We start from the raw sequence: 25,345 nt of genomic DNA on the forward strand, positions 1-25,345 counted from the left end.
CTGAAGTTACAGTTTTTAAAACATTTATTAGATTCATAAACTATCCTGGATTTTTACCAAACTTAGACAGAAGCTTCCTACAATCAAAAGATAAAATCAATAGGAATATTTTTTATTGATTTTCTTTCCTCATCATAAGTTTTGTTGAGCCTGCGATTAACAGCAAAAGTAGGCTAGACACTGGGTTCCGCGGAACCCTCACAATTTTTTTTTACCTAAACTATTTGTTATATCAAATTACAATGATATCTTCTGTAAAGATGCATTTGTATCAGTACTAGTATATATAAGTAAAACTGTTTGATGGCTATTTCGAAGCCCTGTCCCCTAGATCATGGATTAACGACTTTCAATTATCAAGTATAAAACAGATGTGGTATGATTGCCAATGAGACAACTCTCCACAAGAGACCGATTGACAAACAAATTAACAGATATGTCACCGTACGACATTCAACAATGAGCATAACCCATACAGTAGTCGGCTATAAAAAGCTCCTACAAGGAAAAGTGTGAAACAACTCATACGCATTAATCTTGGCATTTTATTATTGCAACTTGAAAACAAAATGTTTTCTTAAACAAATGAAATATTTGAAATGACTGCGACAAAAAATAAGATACAGAAAAAAATCACAGACAGCCTTGTCGTTGTTTATATCAGCGGAAGAAAAGGAGTAAACGAACAATACAAGTTAAACGTACGTACACTACCTCGAGTCGACCAATTCGAAATGATGCGTAAATTCACCTGTTTTTACTCGCAACTATTCTACTCAAGTCGAACGTCCGTAATTTACGCGATTTGTGGAAAAAACAATCGACACAAAAAAAATTAGTTAAAACAAGAATGTGTCCAAAGTAGACGGATGCCCCACTCGCACTATCCTTTTTCATGTTCCATGGACCGTGAAATTGGGTAATAATCTAATTTGGTATTAAAATTAGAAAGATTATACTATAGGGAACATATGTACTAAGTTTCAAGTTGATTGGACTTCAATTTTATCAAAAACTACCTTGACCAAAAACTTTAACCTGAAACTTCCACTTTCATTTTCTATGTTTAGTGGACCGTGAAATTGGGGTCAAAAGTCTAATTTGGCTTCACAATTAAAAAGATTATCGGACGGACAGACGGACGCACGGACGAACGGAGCCACAGACCAGAAAACATAATGCCCCTCTACTATCGTAGATGGGGCATAAAAATCTAGAAATTGCAGGTCCTTTTTAAACTTGAGAAGCCACAGATAAGCTAATGATTTCTCGTCATGGATCAAATGGGCTGTAAAATACTATTCTAATACTATAAAATTTTCCGTTTTATTGATTAAACCATGAATTAAATAATAATTTCAATAGTGACATTTCATGAAGTCTTGACATACGAAATATAGCACATACCTATATTTATATTATAGTATTTATGAAGCAGTAAATTAGGCATAATTATGTATTCAGCATATTGTTATTTATATTCAGTCCTCAGTCTATAAGCTGCATCCCTGTTAAGAAACCAGTATTTGTGTTTAGTTGTTTATATATTAACTGGCTTAAACACATCTGTTGCTACAAAGCGCAATAAAGTACTAAGTCCAATCAATCTGTCAATATATAGTTGACTACAGGATGAAAAAGATGGAAATTTGATTTATGTAACTATTTAGGAACAATTCACCTTCTAAAGCTGGTATGTTAGTTTTAATATACGTTATCTTGTTAAGACTGTTTGATAATTTCCCTATGTGTTCACTGACTAAATCTGGTACGTTATTTTTGATAAACGATATATTGCCGTTTTGTGTTAGGTTAGACGTTTTTGTAGTGTATAGATCCATTTTTGTCAAGCCTGCGACTCCTGTCGCAAAAGCGGACATAGCGATCCTACATTCCGTCGTCGGTGTCATCATCGACAGCTGCTTGGTCCACAAATATTCACTCTGGTTGAAGTTTTGAGATTTTAATAACTTTCTTAAAATATCCTAGATTTCCACCAATCTCAGTTGGTTAGAAGCTTGTTTATAATCATAAGATAGTATTTTTTAGTAAATGTTGTAAACAAAATCATGTTTTATCTGTATTTTACTTAAATATGGACTTTGGGGTCCGCGGAACCCTTAATAATTTTAAATATACACATTATAATGTTAATCGTATTTTATGGCATGACAACGTTCGTATGTTTATCCAAATCACAACAAGGCAACTACCAAAAGCACGACTTTCCCCTACACTGAAAACGAACATTCTACCACTGAGTTGTCAAAACAAGGCATATATGCGTATGTGCTACTAGTATTTTTTCAAACTAACATCTACACATCAAGATGAATCATAGGTATATGATGGCCATTTCTTATATTTTGCCTTAATGTAGACATAACCTTTCTTTAAAAAAATACTATTATAAAAAGTATGCCCCACCGTGTCAAGTCTTGCATATTTGGCCAAATTTGAAGATTATATCACGGGTAGATTATAATCTATTTGTATTATACACCAGTGACTGTAGTGGATAGTTATCTTGGACTTGATAGTTACTTATTATTTTAATAAAAACCATTTATAATATATTTATGTTCATATATTACACACAAAAAATCGCAAACTTCACTGAAATTAATAGAAAAAAAATAACGAATTTTGCAAAAAAAAGCGGGGCTTAAAATAAATTATTTTCCCAAGTTCCTGTATTTCAATCGACCTTGGCAAATATAGTTTAACATGTGACTTTTCCTGAACGAATTAGTAAAAATGTACAAATAAATAATACCATAAAATATACTCAATTATTTGCAGTTTACATTTTAAAGGAAACAACCACATATCCTACACTAAAGTAAGATGGTATTTTGATGAGTAAAGATGAGTAAACAACAAAATACAACATTGAAACTAAATCCGCAGCAACACCGTCCCCACTAAAAACTAGGGGTGCTCTGAGGAGCTCCGGAGTCGTAAGCGATCCTGCTCCATACGTGGCACACACACATAGTTTACACAACATGAAGAAATGATTGAAAATACTTATGAAAATGGATCATCTCTTTGGTATTGATTCGTATTTTTTCATGGCCTCGCTTGTTCTGGCTTACTGTACGGTTCCAATCTAATTAAAAACCGATCTCTCATCGCTCACGTTTTCTGATATGTCCCGTGGGAGATCTAACGAAACCCGCTTTAAGGTCACATGTGAGTGAACGGTTTAGATTGTGTACGGTTCCGGTTTTTATTCAGTGCTGAAGGCAATATAGTGTCGTATATAGTTGATGAAATAATCATGTGGTCACTGGTGGATAGTTGTCTCATGGAAAGCATACCCCCATCTTCTTATTTTCATAGTCATCAAGATGCAAGACCAAGAACATGTGTGTGTACATTTGTAACCATTAATGAAATATTTGTTAGCGTCTTGACAAAAGCAAGGGAATTGTTGCAGCCTCCAGTACAACATATAGATAAATATCTCCAGTACAACATATAGATAAATATATCTCCAGTACAACATATAGATAAATATATCTCCAGTACAACATATAGATAAATATCTCCAGTACAGCATATAGATAAATATATCTCCAGTACAACATATAGATAAATATCTCCAGTACAACATATAGATACATATCTCCAGTACAACATATAGATAAATATCTCCAGTACAACATATAGATAAATATATCTTTATTCCAATTAAAGTGCCCGTGATCATGCAAAAATAGGGATACTGTTTCAGCCTCTTGTACAACATAAATATGCATATATCTTATATCTTAAGTCCAATTAAAGGGTCCATGATCAATAAAAAAAATAGGGGCACTGTTTTAGCTTCCAATACAACATAAAGATAAATGTATATTCAGTCCAATAAGAGGGCCCCAATATCATGAAAATAGGATTATGTTGCAGCTTTCGGTACTAAAGTAGTCCTATTAAAGGGCACATGATTAGGAAAGTAATTTATTACAATATTTTTTTTTCATAATAGAGAGATGCGGATAATTTTGACAATCATATATAATTATGGATACATTAAATCCTATTATTTTATGATCTTAAACCACAACCAGATCAGAGCCATTAACATATGTGTAAAAAGGCATTATTGTATGAAAATGATATATTATCTCCCCTTTATTAAATGAAACTGTTTTGAGAAAATTTGGTAAATATAGATAAATATTTTTTAAATGAAATATATCTTGTTGTAAAAACTGTTCTACAAAACAACACAGTCCTGGTGTAAACGAAATCACTTTCATTTTATATAAAAAAAAAAAAGTGTCGTGTCTATATCCACGAAAACAGAATCGCACGAAAAAAAATACTTTAACTTAAAACTGATCAAGTGATATTCTTGGAAAAAGGGGGCTTGCATAGCAGCAACCTGCAATAAAAAAATCTGCAAAGCAGTTTTGCGATTAATGAATGTCACGGAAATAACCTTCTGTAAAATGAATATTCATGCAAAAATTAATAAGTATTCTTAGCAACTACTGACCCTTGCAACAACTCGTTGAGGGGTCCGTAGGTGGCCTGTTGCTAGGCAAAATTTCTGTCCCTATCCAATAAACCCACATTTTACACTGACAGCTCAAATTACCCCCGACTATCATCTCGGATGGCCTCTGTTATAAGACCTATCTATTGTATGTATTGTTAACTTGTTCTCGTCCTGAACATGCATGACATATTTGCCACTGGACGTTAAGCAACAATCAATCAATCAATCAATCGCAATAACTGTAAAAGTATCAAGATTTCAAGATTCTTTATTTCTCAAACACCATAAAGTTACAATGGTATAAAGAAGTTCATCAAAAGTTATATAACATGACACAAACACACATGACAAGATGAGATGAAAATATCAAAATAAAATAAACAGCATAGTAGTATGTATAATTTTAGTATGTTACATCTGTGCAAGAAAAAGAAAAAAATCAGACGATTTGATTTGTAGCAAGGTTGGTTTTTTTTTATGTCATGACAATCTGTTGCACACTCCTACCTTTTTTGAATGACTTAGAATACAAGATATTCGTTTTTTTTTCTTTTTAAAGAAACCATCATTCTTATATGTTTATAAAAAGAAATAGACCATTTCATCATAATTGCCTATTGAATTTTAACGTCTTTTATGGGTTTATAAAATGAATAAAACCATACCTAACTTAAACAGAAGTTTGTGTCGTAAATGATTATATGTATATATATTGTTGGGTTGATGTTTAGACGAGTTATATTTATAAATTTAGATCGTTCAGTGCTGTCTATTTGGTAATTTTATTGACGTAACCATTTTTGTACCATCATTATTGTCGTTCTCGTTAAAGTTTTAGAATTGTGCTAGTTCATATTGCACATTATTATTTGTATTTAAAGCATATATTTGAACTCTCTGTTGTAATAAGCCATATAACCTATGTCATGTTTAACAAATTTTTAGAATGGTGCAAGCGTCTTAACTGATGTTCGTTTTGACTTTTTATTGTATAAATTTCAAGATTGTAATAGTTTAATCTAAGAAGACTTAAAGATGATTCATTTAACATCAGAATCTGACTGAGGAAGGATATCTGTTATCCGAAATATTTATAAATAATTACATTTATCGCTATTTTGTGCATTTTTCCTTTGATCTTTTTTTGTTATAATTTTCATATCATGCTTCTCGCTTGAGATGGAAAATTATCGATAGAAACTAAGCATGCACGTGGCGTTGCTAACGAAATTGACATGAAATTGACAACGTCGTCATAGGTAAAATAGCGATAACAAGATTATCATTGTTCATCTCAACTCGATTGCCTTTCTCAATCTCGTTGAGATGATCACCGATAATTAGATTATCGTTGATCATCCCAACGAGATTGATTTTCTCGCTTGAGCTGGTACAGCGAAAGTGAGAAAAGCAATCGAGTTGAGATGACCAATGATAATCTGTTTATCGCTATTTTACCTATGACGACATTGTCAATTTCATGTCAATTTCGTTAGCAACGCCACGTGGCCTCCTTAGTTTCTATCTATAATTTTTCCATCTCAAGCGAGAAGCATGATATGAAAATTATCACAAAAAAAGATCAAAAGAAAAATGCACAAAATAGCGATAATTATAGTTACCTTTTTTTGTATTTGGAGTTGTTATGTACACTTTTTTAGGCGTTAATATAATATCAATCCATTACATCGGTGCATTGACAACAGCAACAACTACTAGTATATATACAATTTATACAATACAACGGAGAGAGGTAACAAAAGTCACTAGCTAGGAAGACAAACGCAAATATTGATACATTTTATAAATGAACAAATGTTCTTTGGGCCTAGTTTTCGTGGACTCGACGTGACGTTTTATAAAATAACTATAAAGCTTTATGTAAATCCTTTTATACCAGCCACGATGGATAGTCATCCCTAATGTTTCTTAAAATCATATGTTTTTATAACCAAGCTATTTTGCCATCAATACAATTTTGTTAATTTCAATTGTTGTCAAAATTTCCCTAAAATCAAAAGTTACCTTTCTTTGATAAGTCTTAAAACTGTACATAAAGTAAAACCGATGACAATAGCTTCAACTCGTATGATGACTTTTACACATGAGGTAAACAATAGTTTATTTGAATTGAAGGTAAAATGTACAGATCATTTGTTCTTCGTGTCAGGCACAACGAATCTCTAGAGTACTTCAGTTGAAAACATGTCATACAGAATAAATCTCTGTAAAAATATTTTTCAGGATAAAAATTCATGTCATAATTGTTATCTCTAATCCTTATATCCTTGTTATCTATAATCCTTAAAATATCTTGTTATCTCCAATCCCAACGACCTTGTTATATTCAATCCCTATGCACTTGTTATCCTTAGTCCCTATGCCCTTGTTATATCCAATCCCTATTCCCTTGTTATCTCTAATCCTTATTCCCTTGTTATCTCCAATCCCTATGCCCTCGTTATCTCTAATCCATATGCACTTGTTATCTTCTAATCGAGAATCCCTGTATCCCTTTTCTGGATTTTCACAGAAAATGCCAAAATTAACTAAGTTTGGGGAAATATTTGAGATGTTCCCCTATGTTCATAATTATAGTGAGTTGTATTGATTAACTGGACAATAGACAGACTAAAGACATCTGCACGACAATGTGTGAATTTAACTGTGTAAATGGGTGGACCATATCAAATGAAACTCAGGTGTTTCGTTATTTATATCATCTTCTGCAGGCTAAACAAAGGAATATAAAATTCCAGGTAAGTGATTAATTTTCTGAAACATAAAATGCATTCAAATTTTATTTATCTATTTTCTGTAACGCCTTAGGAGCACAGGTTTGTCTGTACTCGGAGTAAATTTTGTTGTGTAAACAAGTCCTTCTGATGAACCTTAACCATTATTACACAAAGCTTATAAAGTCTGATGTACTCGTTGCTTGCCAAGAGGGGAAGAATAGACGCCTCCGGGTGCGGGACACATTCCCCATTTCCATTCTCAATTTTACTGTCATAGACGCCTCCGGGTGCGGGACACATTCCCCATTTCCATTCTCAATTTTACTATCTAGAAAAAGGTGACAAGCATAACGCTTAATTATAGACCAGTTTCATTAACTACGATATGTTGTAAAATTTGGGAACATATTTTAACAAGCAACATCCGACAGCACCTCACAAATATGAAATAAGATATATCATATGATATTCAACATGGGTTTAGGAGTAAATGGTCTTGCGAGACCCAAATCTTTATCAATAAAAAAGATCTAGCAAAATCATTGGCAAATGGCAATCAAATAGAAGTTATATACTTTTAGATTTTTCTGTAGCATTTGATAAAGTCCCCCATCAAAGATAAGCTCAAAACTAGATTTTAATAGCTGGAATCAAAACTTACATTGGATAATAGAATGTTGAGCTGACAGGCAAACGGCAAGTACTTTTAAATAGTGCTAAATCTTCTTAATTATCTGTTGACTCTGGTGTTCCTCAGGGAACAGTATTAGGCCCAACATTATTTTTTAAATTATTCATTAATGACTTACCAGAACATGTAACTTGCATTGCAAGACTTTTGGAAGTTAACTGCTAATTGTATAGAAATGTAAATAATAATTCTGATGCACAATTACTTCAAAAAGATTTATCTGGTTTAGTACAATTGGAACAGGACTGGCAAATGAATTTTAAATCCTGAAAAGTGTTACGTAATAAATATCTCTAAAAACAATTAATCCTTCCGCTTTTGATTATATATTGCACAATCATGTTTTAGAATCAGTAAACGACAGTAAATATTTAGGCGTAACAAAAGCCATGAGCCTAACTTGGGAACACACATAAACAATATCACCTGCAAGGCAAGTAAAACCTTAGGTTTTCTTCGTGGAAACTTAAAACTGCACACGTAAGGTTACCTTACGTACACATCCCTTTTCCATCCAGACGTAGAACACTCTTCCCCTGTCGGCGATCCGATCGCCGTTCAAAAATTCACCACATCACGCACGTTGAACAGATTCAGCGTAAAGCAGCCATATTCGTCTGAAACGATTATAAAGACCAGAACACCGGGAGCAGTTTCCAACATGATTAATTCTTTACAATGGGAAAATTTATACATTAGGGAGCTACCATTTGATTTTTATGGGGGGGCTAGGATGAAATTTGAAAAAAATAGGCAGGACAGGAGTTTTGAGTAAAAAAAAAAGGCAGGATGAGCAACTTGGTAAAAAAAAAAGGCAGGATGACAATTTGTGTAAAAAAAGTCAGGATAACTAGTAAAAAAAAAGGCAGGACCGAATAGAGTAAAAAATAAAAAGGCAGGACAGAGATTACAACTAAAAAAAAAAGCAGGACAAAATTTTTCATCCTAGCCCCCCCATAAAAATCAAATGGTAGCTCCCTTAGGCGGGAAAAGGCTAGATTAACTATTCTACATACAATAATGGTTAGTAGAAGTTCCAAAGGACAATTTTACAAAATATGATAGACATGCTAGGGTTAAACATAACTTTAGACAAATAGCAACCACTAAACTTCTATAATTAGTCTTTCTATCCGAACACTATCTCTGACTGGAATACACTACCTGAAGCAATAGGTATGTCTGACACTCTGGAATCCTTCAAAAGTGTCATATCCACTCTAACATTTGAAGGACCAACAAAAGGGGGGGGGGGCAAGTCAGCTATTCCCATCCGTTATCGTCGTTAACATTTTACATTTTGAACTTCTGCTAGAGACCCTGAATGGAATGAAACAAAACATGATATAACTGTTCCTAATGAGGTCCTGACCAAGTGTTGTTACTTTGTAGCCGATCCATCATCCAAGATGGCCGCAAGCGGGGGACTTCGTTTAACGTAGAATTGTTACTTTGTAGCCGACCCATAGTCCAAAATGGTCGGCAGTGGGGACTTAGTTCAATATTAGACAAACGGGAAATACATATAAATGTATTCTCTTAGAGAACCACTGAATGGAATAAAACCAAACATGGCATGAATGTTCCTAATGGCGTGCTGACCAAGTTTTGTTACTTTGTTGCAAATCCAACAACTAAGGTGGCTGCCAATAGGGGACTTAGCTTAACAAAAACAACTTTGGGAAATATATTATACAAATGTCTTCTTCTAGAAAACTGCTCAATGGATATAAAAAAACATTGTATGAATGTTGTTTTTTTAGGTGTTGACCAAGTGTTGTTACTTTGTAGCAGTAAGCTGATCTTTTGTTGTCCTTATTAAGTAATTTTCTACCAGTTAAATGCATTTATTGGTAATTTCTGTTAACTTCACAAATGCCTTCTGCTTTTGACTAAATTACGGGGACAATGTTAAAACAAATTTGGCATCAATCATTATTAGGGTATCTGTTAGGATTTTAATCTATTTTTACATGACTTTTAAAATGAAAGTAGAATCAGGTGAGCGAGCCTCTAGTCCTTTTTTCTTTATTTTTTGTTTGTATTAATTTTAATTAAGACTATATGTACATTACACTCCTATACCTAGTAATCTACTTCCGTATAATGAAGAAAAATTTCTCACTTGCTTGTCCATGATGATGTTGTGTTTAGCATAATCCAAACACACATCGTAGTGAGTCATTAAAGTCGAACACACCCTAGATGTGCTATTTTTATTTGTTTTATCTTAAGTCTTTATTTGAATTCTTGCTTAAAGGGAAAACGGCATGGAATAATCCCTAAGTACTCAATGTCAAATCTAAGAGTACAAGGGGAGGCTGTTGATTTTCTATAAAACTGCCATATGTTTAGCACTGAACCGACGAAAGAGGGACACCTGATAGTGTCCTTTTTAAAAACAGGCCAAACATTGAAAAGATAAGTTTTTTATACTTAGAAGGGTGGTAATATTTGGACACTAGATTCCCTTTGAGATCAAGACTGAGGTATATTTATATAACTTGAATATAAGACATTACTACAAAAAATTCTAACAATTCAATAGACCATCCAACTACTCTCTCTTGGATAGATGTACAATAAACAACAACTACCAATAAAAGGTCAAGATGCACGACTTAGTTAATAAGCCAAACAATTTGGTGGTGTAGAACATTTTTAAATATGTATTTATTATATATCGAAAGTATTTGACTAACATAACATTATTAAGGTTCATCATAAGGAATTGAAAAATATGGCCGTGTTTACACCTCCAAAATTACTATGAGTACAGACAAACTGGTACATCCAGGAAAGTTTTAAGGCATGGCAGGAACTAGATATATAAAAGTTATATGAAGTCTACGTTTCAGAAAATTAAAAACTTACCTGGATTTTGATGTTCATTTTTTTTCCAGTCTGCAGAAGATAGCAAAATAAACAAACACCCGAGTTTCATTTGATACGGTCCACTCAGTTTCACAGTTTAAACCTCTTAAATCACCTATTGTTTACAGGTGTCTATTGTCCATCTATTGTCCATTTAAATCAATACTACTCACAACATTGATTATATGAGGGGAGCTTCTCAATCGTTTTCACTACTTAGTTAATTTTTGCACCTTCTGCAGGAACGAAAAAAAATGGATAGCAAAATCTAGAAAAGTTTATAATTTTCTGAAACATAAAATCACGGCTGGTAATCTACACACGCAGAACATTTGGTTCTGCAATGAAAACCGTGAGAGGATTTTCCGGTTGTGCTTGAGTGGAGTAATTGTCACCGCTTCAAAAAGTATGTACATTTCTAAATCGCAATTTTCTTATTCGACTGATCAAAATATTGAAAATCGGAGAATGCTATGCTGTGGTGATTACTTTAACGAAGAGATACATGTATCATTTACTGTTGTACGTGGAGTTGAACTCCTAAAAAATCAGTTGCCGCACGAGAATTTGCCTAAAAAAGTGACATTTAGATTTTAAAATGGTTCTATTAACAGACCTACAAGTTCAAATTTACTTTTTATTCGGTCAATGGGTATGCATGTCGTTTTTGGCGGCGTGGACGCTGTCCGGTGTTGATAGACATCTTAATAAATCTAAAAACCTCATATTATCAAGTTGTCATGCGTGAGGGAATCGGTTCTGATTGAGGACATCGTGAATGCGTGAGGGGACTTGAAATCATATCTCTATATTCAAGCTATCAGTCGTTGAAAGTTGCCTCAATATGGTTAGATTGTTTATGAAAAAACAAATTTGTGTGCATAAATAAAAATTATGAGATAGAATTTTGAAATAACAATAAATGACCATGTTTTCTTTTTATGAATAAAAGTCTAACCAATAAATTTCAAATATGTGTCCAAATTCGTGGATTTGGGCAAATAATCGATAAAGTTTACTACCACAATTTGATATTAATTAATATTGTAATTTTCATTGTTATTGATAAATGTTATATCAGTATTGCAAATCTAATCCTGAATTCAGTCTATCCTATTTTTGGGATATTGTTTAAGAAATTCACATATTACGCCACTTTGGGCGTTTATGGTTTTGGCTAACTCGGCTGTGAATTTTTATGTGCTGGTTTAGGTAATTTTATGTATCCGTTTTTATTGTGTAGTTAGTCACCACTTCGATTTTATCATGTATATCTATTATATAGTCATTATATAAAACATCACTGGTTGCAAAATTATGAATTATTCGAAATAACAAGGATGTTCTTATTCCAGAAAGAAACCCTAGCCGTATTAGACACAACTTTTTGGAACTTTTGGTCCTCAACGTACTTGTCTTGGCTTTCAAACTTTTTTCATCTGAGCGTCACTGGTAAGCCGTGTGTTGACGAAAGACGCGTCTGGCATATAAGTGTTTTTTTAAACCTGGTACCTTTTGATAGCTATAATTGGAGTGTTTCTCTGTCCTATATGTTCTATCATTTATTTGTATTGTAGTCCTGTCATTTAATGTTGTCTTTAACTGATATATTTACCATTGCCGTAGAAGCGGGAGGTTTGGCATGCCACAAAACCGGGTTCATCCCACCATTTTTTCTTAAAATGTCCTGTGCCAAGTCCGGAAAATGGCCATTGTTAAATTGTAATTCGTTTTTCTGTGTGTTCAAGTTTAAATTTATGTTGTTGTTGTGTCGTAGTTTTACTCTTATACTTGATGTGTTTCCCTCAGTTTTAGTTTGTAGTCCGAATTTGTTTTTTCTCAATCAATTTATGAATTTCGGCAACGGTTTACTACTGTTGCCTTTATTGGAGACATATTTGCAATTTATTGGTACTGTTTATTCATATACAGAAAACTTTGTGATGTATTGTTTAAATCAAAATATTCAACTGAATATCAAAATTTGTGTTTTAGCGATCCATTTAAAAAAAAAATACGCAATACAAGGGGAGTTAACTCTTTTCGTAAAAAATATATACTGGGCTGATATGAAATTTTTCAACTTTTATTTGTAGCTAGAAACAAATCGTTGACAAACTATTTCCTTTTATTGTTCCTAAAACCTATCTTCCCACAATGTATTTCAAAATTCAATCTCATTAATTTTGTAAATGCACACAAATGTGTTTTTTCATAAACAATCTGACCACATTTAGGCAACTTTCAAATACTCATAATTTGGATATAGTATTATGATTTCACGTCCCCTCACGCATTCACGATGTCCTCAATCAGAACCGATCCCCTCACGCATGTCATAATGCAAATATGAGGTTTTTAGATTTATTAAGATGTCGATCAACACTGGACAGCGTCCACGCCTTCCAAAACGACATCCATACCTATTGACCGAATAAAAAGTAAATTTGAACTTGTGGGTCTGTAATTAGAGCCATTTTAAAATCGAAATGTCACTTTTTTAGGCAAATTCTCTTGCGGCAACTGATTTTTTAGGAGTTCAACTCCACGTACAACAGTAAATGATACATGTATCTCTTTGTTAAAGTATTCACCACAGCATAGCATTCTCCGATTTTCAATATTTTGATCAGTCGAATAAGAAAATTGCGATTTAGAAATGTATATACCTTTCGAAGCGGTGACAATTGCTCCACTCAAGCACAACCGGAAAATCCTCTCACGGTTTTCATTGCAGAACCAAATGTTCTGCGTGTGTAGATTACCAGCCGTGAAAATGCATTTAAAATTTATATATCTAGTTCCTGCCATCCCTTAAAACTGTTGCAGGTGTATAGGTTAGTCTGTACTCAGAGTAAAATTTGGGGTGTAAATACGGCCATTTTAGCCAAAAGGTTATGATGAACCTTAAAGATAAATAAACAATTTCACTTTCAAAAGTATAATTACACTCAATTATTTATAATAATTAGATTTTTTTTTGTATTGCTATTTGACCTTTAAACATAGTACACATAAACACATATACATGTGAATTCTCAGACAATTGTTTGGGAATTACCAACATACCACATATAGATGATTGCGTGTGTGTCTGACAGGGTAAGACGACCAAACATGATATATTCTATGATTATTGATTTTATAAAGCATCAAAGAGTGTATATAGGAGAAGCAATTTTGTCGTTTCAGATTGATAGGTCCTTTTTGTCGAGCCTGCAACTTTTGTTGCAGAAAGCTCGACATAGGGATAGTGATCCGGCGGTGGCGGTGGCGTTAGCTCACTTCTTAAAAGCTTTATATTTTAGAAGGTGGAAGACCTGGATGCTTCATACTTTGTATATAGATGCTTCATGTTACGAAGTTTCCGTCAGTCACATGTCCAATGTTCTTGATCTCATTTTCATGGTTCAGTGACCACTTGAAAAAAAAGTTCAATTTTTTTGTAATGTTGAATTCTCTCTTATTATAAGTAATAGGATAACTATATTTGACATGTGCGTACCTTGCAAGGTCCTCGTGTCTGTCAGACAGTTTTCACTTGACCTCGACCTCATTTCATGGATCAGTGAACAAGGTTAAGTTTTGGTGGTCAAGTCCATATCTCAGATACTATAAGAAATAGGGCTAGTATATTCGGTGTATGGAAGGACTGTAAGGTGTACATGTCCAACTGGCAGGTGTCATCTGACCTTGACCTCATTTTCATGGTTCAGTGGTTATAGTTAAATTTTTGTGTTTTGGTCTGTTTTTCTCATACCATATGCAATAGGTCTTCTATATTTGTTGTATGGAATGATTGTTAAGTGTACATGTCTAGCGGGCAGATGTCATGTGACCTTGACCTCATTTTCATGGTTCAGTGGTCAAAGTTAAGTTTTTGAGTTTTGGTCTTTTTATCTAATGCTATATGCCATAGGTCAACTATATTTGGTGTATGGAAATATTTTATGATCTTTATGTCAGTCAAGCAGGTTTTATTTAACCGTGACCTCATTTTCACGGTTCATTGCACAGTGTTAAGTTTTTGTGTTTTGGTCTATTTTTCTTAAACTATAAGTAATGTGTCAACTATATATGTTGTATAGAAGCATTGTTAGCTGTACCTGTCTGCCTGGCATGGTTCATCTGACCTGGACCTCTTTTTCAAGGTCCATTGGTCTTTGTTTAAGTTATCTTGGTTAATGTTAAGTTTATGTGACAGTTGTAATAAAGCTTAGCTTTATACTTAGGACTATCAACATAATATCAATGATTAGTATAGAAGGCGAAACATTTCAGCGTGTGCACTCTTGTTATTTTTGTAATAAGCAAATTTCCATTTGAGACACTTAAAGCGCAATATTTTTTATTTTACATATATTTGAATAATCGTGACTTTTTCATATCTCAGGCAAAGATTACCTTAGCCGTATTTGACACAACTTTTTGGAATTTTGGATACTCAATGCTCTTCAATTTTGTACTTGTTTGGCTTTATAAATATTTTGATATGAGCGTCACTGATGAGTCTTATGTAGACGAAACGCGCGTCTGACGTACTAAATTATAATCCTGGTACCTTTGATAACTATTAACATCTAATTTGATCTATCACAATTAATAGAGCAAGCAGACATTCTTTTGTCAATACAACCATGTTTCATGTCATCTGCTTAAAAATATATAACAAAAATCGATGCAAGTGATAATTCATCTTCCTTGAGCACGTGGGTAAGGTTGACCTGCAAAAGTTTTTTTGTGCTATTGATATGGTTCTGATCAGTGCTGGTGATCGTTGAACACATGTTCACACAAATGATTTTGACGTTTTCTCAAATAAAACATGAAAAGAAATATTTTGATTTTCAATGGTTCAAAGGCAAGCAATTAAAATTGCTCCTATACGCTGTTCCAGTATATGTAACACAAACGTGCTCATTTTAAAATAATCTAGGACAGAAAAAATAAACAAGTGTTTCTGGAGTCCGCCTTTGTTACCCAGAATCCGCATGATAAATTTTTGTGTGAAAAAATAAAACGAAACAATTTATCAATATGTGCATTTGATAACTTTAGACATGTCCTGGCTGGTTCTGTAATGGTGTGTTCTGATTCTGTGCTGGTGGGTCCTGATACAGTACTGATAATTTATGGTAAGACGATAGTCCTATTTGATCCAAAAGTTTCAGAAGTAATCAATTGTTTTTTAAGTATGTACTTAGTTTTTCTAAGGGAAGCCATCCCGTCACACTTCCCCCACATCAAGAGTCATTATACTCTATAATGATGATATCTTCATCTTTTTTATATTTATATTATAACCTGGCTAGGTATTTCTTCTAACCGTGGGTTTTTATTGTTGGGCGCCAATGTAACCGGAGAGCATGAATTTTATTACAAAATTGCTTGTCTCCACCGGGACTCGAACCCGGAACCTCTAAGTTACAAGGCAGCGTGTTTTTTCTCTTTGTTGAGGCAGCGCGTTAACCGACTGAGCTAAAGAAGTACTTCATTAGCTTAACCGCTTACGGCTGACTAAGTATCTACTAAGTTTTTCTAAGGGAAGCCATCCCGTCACACTTATATATCACGTTGTATTTGTTGTTGTGGTCGTCGACCGAAAAATCGTTCTCTGAAACCACAGGATCAAATGCCACCAAAAGAATTCTTTCTTGGGAAATTAAGTATGTAAATGGCATAAAAGGAAATGTTCAGAGATTAATACAGACAGCAGTTGAAGGTCTTTTCATCTCGCGTGTTGATCATTATCCTAACTACTTGATACAAACTAAAGATTTTATAAAAATGTGAAAATTTTGAAAAAGTAAAACCGTAACAAAAAGCGTGACAACTGCACGTCTCATTCCTGATCTAAATCATCATTGCATGTGGCTTTTCCTGGTTTTGGACATAATTGAATGATGATAATCGTGATTTTGGACATAATTGAATGTGGCTTTTCATGGTTTCGGACGTAAATGAATGCGGCCATTTATGGTTTCGGACGTAAATGAATGCGGCCATTTATGGTTTCGAACATAATTGAATGCTACTCGTGATTTAGAACATAATTGAATGCTACTTGTGGTTTCGAACATAATTGAATGCTACTCGTGGTTTCGAACATAATTGAATGCTACTCGTGGTTTCGAACATAATTGAATGCGACTATTCGTGGTTTTGAACATAGTTGATTATAAATTCTTGTAAGGTGCTTATTATAAATCAATACGATAAATCAAAAATGACACTAGTCCCATTAAAAAAATAAGAAGATTTATAAGATTACTAGAAGATACTTGTAAAATTGCAGGCATGTGACTCGGATTACAGTTCATGTTCAAGACTCGCATTGTTAACTGATAAGTAACTGAATTGTAAATTGATTTCGTTTACTTTCTGTATTCATGTTCTCAGTGTTACCAGTCTTATTCCCGTTCAATTGGAATTTTCGAATATTAAAATAACACTTAAAACTTCTAATTATATATCTCGTGATAGGGTAGACTTAAACTGCCGGAGGCTGCAAACTTATTATCCTATATAACACAATCACACACAGTGAATTTTTTAAGTTACACAGGCAAATTTCACTCGCATCAACTTCACGTGATTTTAAATTCATGTGAATCTCACGTGAAATTCACATGAATTTCATCTCAAACAAGCTTATATGTGAAACTCACGTGAAATCGTTTTTTGTGAGTTTCATGTGAATCTCACATGAAAATCACGTAAGTTTTTCTAATGTGAAATTCACATGAATTTTTAAAATAGAGTAATTCAAATAACATCTTTTTCAAGTTCAATTAAAATCATGAAAAATGTCGATTTTTTGTTGTAAACTTCACGTGAAATTCATGTGAAAAATTTCACATGAAATTCAGGTGAATCTCAATTCACATGAAATTCACGTGAACATTTTCACGCGAGTTTCATGTATAAGCTCGTTTGAGGTGAATCTCACGCGAAATTTTTCATGTGAATTTCATGTGAGATTCATATGAAATTCATGTGAGCAAATTTTGCCTGTGTATGCGTTTTAAATATAGATCAACATGTAAAGTCTGTCTATCGTGAAAGGCTCTCATTAAGAAATATTATATCTTTCCGTTTATTTTATTTTTCAGAGGAATTCATGCTATTGCACAAAAAAGTTCTAAGTGTATTTTCATATACCATTACCGACTATTATGTGATAATTTGTCTACAGTTTAAAAGTTTATATATATCTCGAAGCTCCATATTACAATTTTAGTATAAACACGTATAGAAGATGCAAAAAACCTAAATTATGTACCTGCATTAAGCTTTTAAAGTCCATAGAAATATTTTAAATTGCAATTGACCATTTTTACCTTTCATTTCTTTAGTTTAATTTCAACTAGATAACAGCCTGATTTGATAACCAGCAACTCTCTAGATATTATTTAAGCTAAATATTTTATAGCAAATTGGAAAATAAAAAGTAAATGTTCACAGTTACTGATCACATGATATATATAACTTAGAAAACACTATACCGGTCTTTAATAAAATGTACTTCTTCCAGTGGTCAAAATTATTAATACAGATATTGCACCATTTTTAATTTCGCCTCAGTTCCCTCAGAAATCAACACTAATAATGAACAAAATCGGATATTTTATATGCATTTTTCTTACAAATATAAATCGCATTTAAATAAGTATCGTACATCTGCTGTTTACTAAACTCATAAGCTGAATATATTATTATCCTTAAAATGACATTATATATAATCCCTCTTTTATTTTGTTTCAGTGTGTCATCCGGGTTCTTAAATATAACTAGAAATGAGAGTAAATAAAAAATGAATGAAAATCTACAAGAACGCAATAATGAGAAGGACAAAGAGTGTTATAGTCCTTGGAATGATAGCTTGTTTACTGGTGTTTAAATCTTACTTTAATAACGGTAAGATTTTCAAACTGTTACTTAACTCGGGCAAGAATACGATCTTTTCTATCGGTCTTTATATCTTACTTTGACAACTGCAAGATTGTCTAACTGTTACTTAACTCAGGCAAAAATGATAGCTTTTTTACTGGTGCTTATATCTTACTTTGATACCGATAAGGTCGCCCAACTGCCACTTAAAGCAGGCACAATGTTACTGTTTTTTTCTCTACATAACAGTTGAAGCTGGAGCTATTCTGTACTATGAATCGATGGCACTTTCTTATCTTTATGAGCGTGCAAAAAACGTATGAAGCGATCTGAGTAAGATCTTGAATCTTTTTCAAATGATTTAAAGAAGGAATTGAAAAAATCGATAAAATCTATTACACTTGTACTTTAATGTGTTTATGTATTTTATTTCAAATGCTCGTAAAGGAGAGTCGAAAATATACCAGATGGACATCAAAACTAAAAAATAAACTGACAACGCCATGGCAAAAAATAAAAAAATCAAAAGAGACCAATTTTTAAGACAAAAAAACAGTTGCAAAAACCCAACATGGTAAACTCAAGACTGAAAAACACAAACCTTGAGCAACACGAACCCAATCAAAACTCTGGGGGTGATCATAGTAAAACTACATTCAACAGCAAATAATACAAGCATTAGCCTTTCAAAAAGGGCTAGTCGACTCTTAGCTGATGAAAATGGAAAGTGCTCTCGCTTTGTAGATTAATTCATTTACTAGAATAGCCACGTGCATCAATCAACAAATTTTACCACACACTATGAAGTAGTATATATCGTTTAACGTTATTGTTTACGAAACTCCAGAAGATTCGACTATTTATAGATAAAAGTTACCTGTGTACCCATATCATGAATATACATGATTAATGACCAGGCAAAATCTAATTGCTAAAATCGAGAGGACAAATCCGATACTTATGGGATTGAAGGACGTTTACTAGGTTTGGATTGTCCTAACCAATCAATAAACTTTAATTATTCACGTCTCGTAATATCTTCCAATCAGGTAGCAAGAAAAATTCACGCACTGACTGTCCATCGTTCAATTCTTAATATCGACTCCTAATTAATCTGATACAAAAACTGCATTCAACATCAAGTAACATTTATCTGATAACAGGTATTTCGCATAATCATTTTTTGTTTGAATTACTATCGATTTTATGATTCTGATGCTTTGTGTTCATGATAACAAAAATATATATTTGCATTTGCGCTATTACTTTTGAATGACATTGTATTTTATAGCAGTTTTGTTTATGACAGACCAATCTAGTAAAGAGAGTTTACGGTTAAAAGAGTTAACAGGTAAATAACATAGCTTATCATTAAAAATGGTATAAAATCAGTGACATAGGTACCAAGGGACAAAGGGTAGCAAAACTATGTTTGACACCCCACATTTAAACACAAGCACACACACATACGTATATATTTGAAATATAAAAAATAATGAAAACGAGAAAGGAGATTGACTTAGCAAATTTTCCTGTTCCTGAATCTAAATATCTATCGTTATGTGATGATCTATCTAATACTGTTAAATCCTTTATAGAATAAGTTAATAGATGTATCTCCCCTTATATGACGGAGTAAAAAATATCCCCGAAACAAAATACATACTGTATTTGTAAACCAATAGAGCTGATAAAACAATAAAAATCTTACTTTAAATAAAAAATTCTTGTAGATATAAGAGTGCCAATGAGACAATTCTCCATCCAAGTCACAATTTATAAAAGTCAACCATTATAGATGAAAGTACGTTGTTCAACTCGGATCCTTGGCTCACACCGAACAGCAAGCTATAAAGGGCCTACACAATGACTAGTGTAAAACTATTCAAAAAGGAAAAACCTATATAAAAAACGAGAACCGGGAAACACTTATCAACAGCATCAACAAACGACAACTACTGAACATCAGATTCCTTTATAAATACATTTCATTCTTGTCTGTACATTTCATTCTATTATACAATATAAGATGGCCAAACATCAATCTACTTTTATTTATAGTAAAACAATTAAAAGGTATCCTATCTATATATTTCAGACACTGACAATCATGTCCATCCCACACCCATTGTGATATTAACCTATATGAGAAGTGGTTCCTCTCTTGTCGGAGATATCTTACAGCAGAGTAAAGATGTATTTTATTTGTTTGAACCACTCAGACTTCCACAGTTTAGACTAAGGAAGAAACAGCCCTACTATAGCCTTGATGGAAATGAAAGGTAAGACCATGCAACAATCAGAAACGAAAAGTAAAAACAAAATATTAAAAGTAAATAAAAGATAACCAACTCTGCCTAGTTTCGACTAAGGAAGAAACAGCCACACTTTAGCCTTGATGGAAATGAAAGGTAAGACCATGCAGCATTCAGAAACGAAAAGTATTTTTTTTCTATTAAAAGTAAATAAAAAATAACCAACTCTAATAAAACTGAGAATGGAAATGGGGAATGTGCCAAAGAGACAACAACCCTACCATAGAAAAAACAACAGCAGAAGGTCACTATTAGGTCTTCAATGTAGCGAGACATTCCCGCACCCTAGTTTCGACTAAGCAAGAAACAGCCATACTTTAGCCTTGATGGAAATGAAAGGTAAAACCATACAACTATCAGAAACGAGAAGTAAAAAAAAAAGTATTTTCTTAGTCTTACTAGTTTTGAATAAGGAAGACACAGTCCTGCTACAGCCTTGATGGAACTGTATGGTAAGACTGTGCACAACAATCAAATACGAGAAGTAAGAACATTACACTCTACATTCTTAGTTGAGAAAAAAGACTGAACTCAAATAAACCGTCGTTATATACACCCTTTTTCTCAATAAAACTTTTACAAATAATTATCGCGATTAAAGTACACTCTTTTAACTTAAGGTGTTTCTCAACCGAAAATTGTTTAAAGATAGATGGAGCCCCCGTTTTGAAAATGCGCAAAGAAAGGTCCAGCCTTGTCAAATGATAAAAAGTATCTGTCTCAAGTAAGGAACTCGCATTTGATTGTCGTTGTGTATATCTTTGTGCTTAGTGAACATTTGAATTCCACATTTTAAGAATTAAATACATAAGTTATAATGACAAATTTTGGAAACGCTGATGAAGTCCAGTAGTTGTGAGACATATTGCTATTTAGATATTTAGATTTTAAATAACTAACATATACTCAAATAATATTAAAACTTGACAATTAATCATCAATACATTGTACTATAAATTACTGGAAATTTGCTGCTAGATATGCTTGTATAAAAGTCTGGATGATGATTACAAAATAGAGAATAATGAACCAATACTGGAGAAAATTGGCAAAAAAAACACAAAGAATAGATAAAAAAACAGCGACAAATTAAAGAATCCATACCCTCCTGTGTGTTTGTTTTCTTCTGATATATTTCATTTTCCCTGAAAATTGCTGCTAAATATGCTCGTTTGGATGATGTGTACAGAATATACAACAATGTGAACCAATACTGAAGAAAAATGGGGGAAAAACAAAGAATAGAGAAACAAAAACCTTCAAATTAAAGAATTCAGATAATCATCCTGTATGTTTGTTTTCTAATGATATATTTCATTTTCCTATCAGGTTATATAGCAGTTTCCTTGACGCCGGCAGAGATATTATAAGAAACTGGACAACATGTAGTTTATTTGGACTTCCGAACATTACCTGGAGCGATGGATTTCTTTCTAAAAGCAAAAAAGCAAAACTATATAATGCTTGCAAACTGTTTGAATCAAACATGCTACCTGAAAACGAAACGATATATAGTTGTGTCAACATGCTAAAACAAGTATGCTTACAGGCTAACCACGTGGTGCTGAAAGTAATCCGTCTTCCGGTCGATCAGTTGGAACCATTGATGCAGGAATTCCCATCTATGAAAATTGTCCATCTTATTAGGGACCCGCGGGCAACAGTTTTATCACAAATGAAATTTGGAGTAATAACGGTAAAATCGTTCGTAACAAATGTTATAGACTTTTGTTCTAGAATATACAGGGATCTCGTAACTATTGACATATTATCAAAAAAGTATCCGGAAAGAGTTTCAACATTTTTCTATGAAGATCTTGCCAAAGATCCTTTAAAAATGTCAAAACAATTGTACAAATTCACAGGCATAAGTTACACACCGGAAGTGGAAAAATATGTTTTCAATATTACAATGGCGGGAAAATCCGTCAATTGTGGGAATTTATGTACAATAAAATCTAATTCATCAAAAGCAGCAGAAGCTTGGCGGTCAAAGTTAAATATGCCAAAAGCTCGAATAATTGATAGGTCATGTAGACCTGTGTACCAACGGTTAGGATTCAGGGAAATAAAGAGTGAGGAAATGTTAAAAGATCACGAAATCCCTTTGAGAGTAGAACGTGAAAATCTAAATGACTATCGTTATGCATAATCCATCGCACTGGGGTAACCCGGTTTATTGTTCGTGTTAAGTGTATTTAACATGTTGCTGCGTAAAGGATTTTCTTTTACTATGTAAATCGGTTTGTGTCATGTCGTGTCATGTCATGTATTGATTTTTCTCTAGAAGAAGTATTTGCGCTTTTTACTTAAGGATGTACTTAGGTGAAATTTGAAAGATTTAAATTTGATTCTGTAAGTCAATAGAGCATACACTAAACATGTTCAAAGGTTTTGAATTTACTTTTCGATATATTTCATTTAAAAAAATGCCGAGAAAAGGCTCGGACTTTTACCTTATATTTGTATTATTATTATTTGGGTTTCAAATCGATAGAAAAGAAATCTGAAATCTGCTTAAATTTTGGTAAACAACATTTTATGAGCTATTGAAGTTTTATTTGAAAAAAGGGTAATATGGGGCACACTATTTACTTTTGTATCATAGGGGGAAAATGAGTCTGAAAATCTGACAAAAAATTCTAAACCTACTAAGGACATCTTCAAGTTATTCTAATACAAATGTATATTGCTAAAAATCAAAATGCAATTCCCAAATTTCTCAAAATTGATAAGATATTATCAAACTAAATGTCCTTTAGAATATATCTGTTTATCATCTGTAACTAACATTCGATATTGCTAAAAATATTTTGAAACAATAAATCCTTATTTTAAAGATATAAATACACTTGGCGTTTGGTGAATTTTTACTCAGAATCACAAGTAACAAAAAAATCTATTTATTTGAATTAGAGAAAAAACAATGGTTTAAAGTTTATTTGTTTTTCACCTTATCTAAGGATAGAGGATTTATCATTAGTATGTTATTGAAATTCAGGCAAGTGAGTGTGAAAAATAAAAAAAAGTTTTGTAAGTGATTTTGTCAGTGTTATTTATTTATGTATTGTGATAAAAGGGAGAGTTTTAGCGCTATAAAACCAGGTTCAATCCACCATTGTCTACATTTGAAAATGCATGTACCAAGTCACGAATATGACAGTTGTTATGTGATGTGTTCTATTATTTAAATTTGCCTTTGATTAGGGACTTTCCGTTTTGAATTTTCCTCGGAGCTCAGTATGTTTGTGATTAACATTACAACATATAAAGACACACTATAAAATATCAATTGAAATAGCTTAACTCAATCATAAGACAAAATAAAACAAGTAAACATACACCAAACTAATAAATTCAATTATTTAAAGTAAATACAAAATCAATTATATAAGGGTGAATAAATAAAGGCAACATTTGTATACCAATATTAGGTATCAAACAATTAAAAAACCAATAACCTTGAACAAAAAGCTGCCATATACAATGATAATGACATGAATATCAATAATGTGTTCATTTTTATATATTCCTGTATACAAAACATCGATTGTTTTGAAAGACTAAAGACGTTCTTATCCAGGCGTAGATTACCTTAGCATTATTTGTCACAACTTTTTGGAATTTTGGATTCTCAATGCTCTTTAACTTTTTACTTGTTTGGCTTTATAAAGATTTTGATATGAACGTCACTGATGAGTCTTATGTAGACGGAACGCGCGTCTGGCGTACTAAATTATAACCCTGTACCTTTGATAACTATTTACACCAATGGGTCGATGCCACTACTGGTGGACGTTTCGTCTCCGAGGGTATCACCAGCCCAGTAGTCAACACTTCGGTGTTGACATGAATATCAATAATGTGGTCATTTTTATGAATTCCCTGTTTACAAAACTTCGATTTTTTTGAAAGACTAAGGATTTTCTTATCCCAGTCATAGATGACCTTAGCCATATTTGGCACAAATTTTTGGAATTTTGGATTGTCAATGCTCTTCAACTTTTTACTTGTTTGGCTTTATAAAGATTTTGATATGAGCTTCACTGATGAGTCTTATGTAGACGAAACGGGCGTCTGGCGTACTAAATTATAATCCTTTACCTTTGATAACTATTTACACCACTGGGTCGATGCCACTGCTGGTGGACGTTTTGTCGCCGAGGGTATCACCAGCCCAGTAATCAACACTTCGGTGTTGACATGAATATCAATAATGTGGTCATTTTTATAAATTTCTTGTTTACAAAACTTCGATTTATTTGAAAGACTCAGGATTTTCTTATCCCAGGCATAGATAAAGGCAACAGTAGTATACCGCTGTTCAAAA

The 25,345-nt window shown here is 33.0% G+C and overlaps 1 protein-coding gene across 3 annotated transcripts; it reads left to right on the top strand.

The window, feature by feature from the left end:
• Window positions 1–1,591: 1,591 nt before the first annotated feature.
• On the top strand, window positions 1,592–24,053 carry LOC143080823 (carbohydrate sulfotransferase 1-like). Of its 3 annotated transcripts, none has more exons than XM_076256881.1 (5): window positions 1,592–1,693; window positions 18,575–18,727; window positions 19,992–20,051; window positions 20,799–20,982; window positions 22,345–24,053. In XM_076256881.1, the coding sequence occupies exons 2-5, from the start codon at window positions 18,628–18,630 to the stop codon at window positions 23,165–23,167; spliced, it is 1,167 nt and encodes a 388-aa protein (XP_076112996.1). In that variant the 5' UTR covers window positions 1,592–1,693; window positions 18,575–18,627; the 3' UTR covers window positions 23,168–24,053. The 3 variants fall into 3 exon arrangements, with proteins under 3 accessions (XP_076112996.1, XP_076112998.1, XP_076112997.1); XM_076256883.1 differs by having other exon boundaries at window positions 19,995–20,051; XM_076256882.1 differs by lacking the exon at window positions 1,592–1,693 and adding an exon at window positions 10,405–10,425.
• Window positions 24,054–25,345: the final 1,292 nt, after the last annotated feature.

This window comes from Mytilus galloprovincialis, chromosome 6 (assembly GCF_965363235.1).
Source record: "Mytilus galloprovincialis chromosome 6, xbMytGall1.hap1.1, whole genome shotgun sequence".
Classification (NCBI taxonomy): Eukaryota; Metazoa; Mollusca; class Bivalvia; order Mytilida; family Mytilidae; genus Mytilus; species Mytilus galloprovincialis.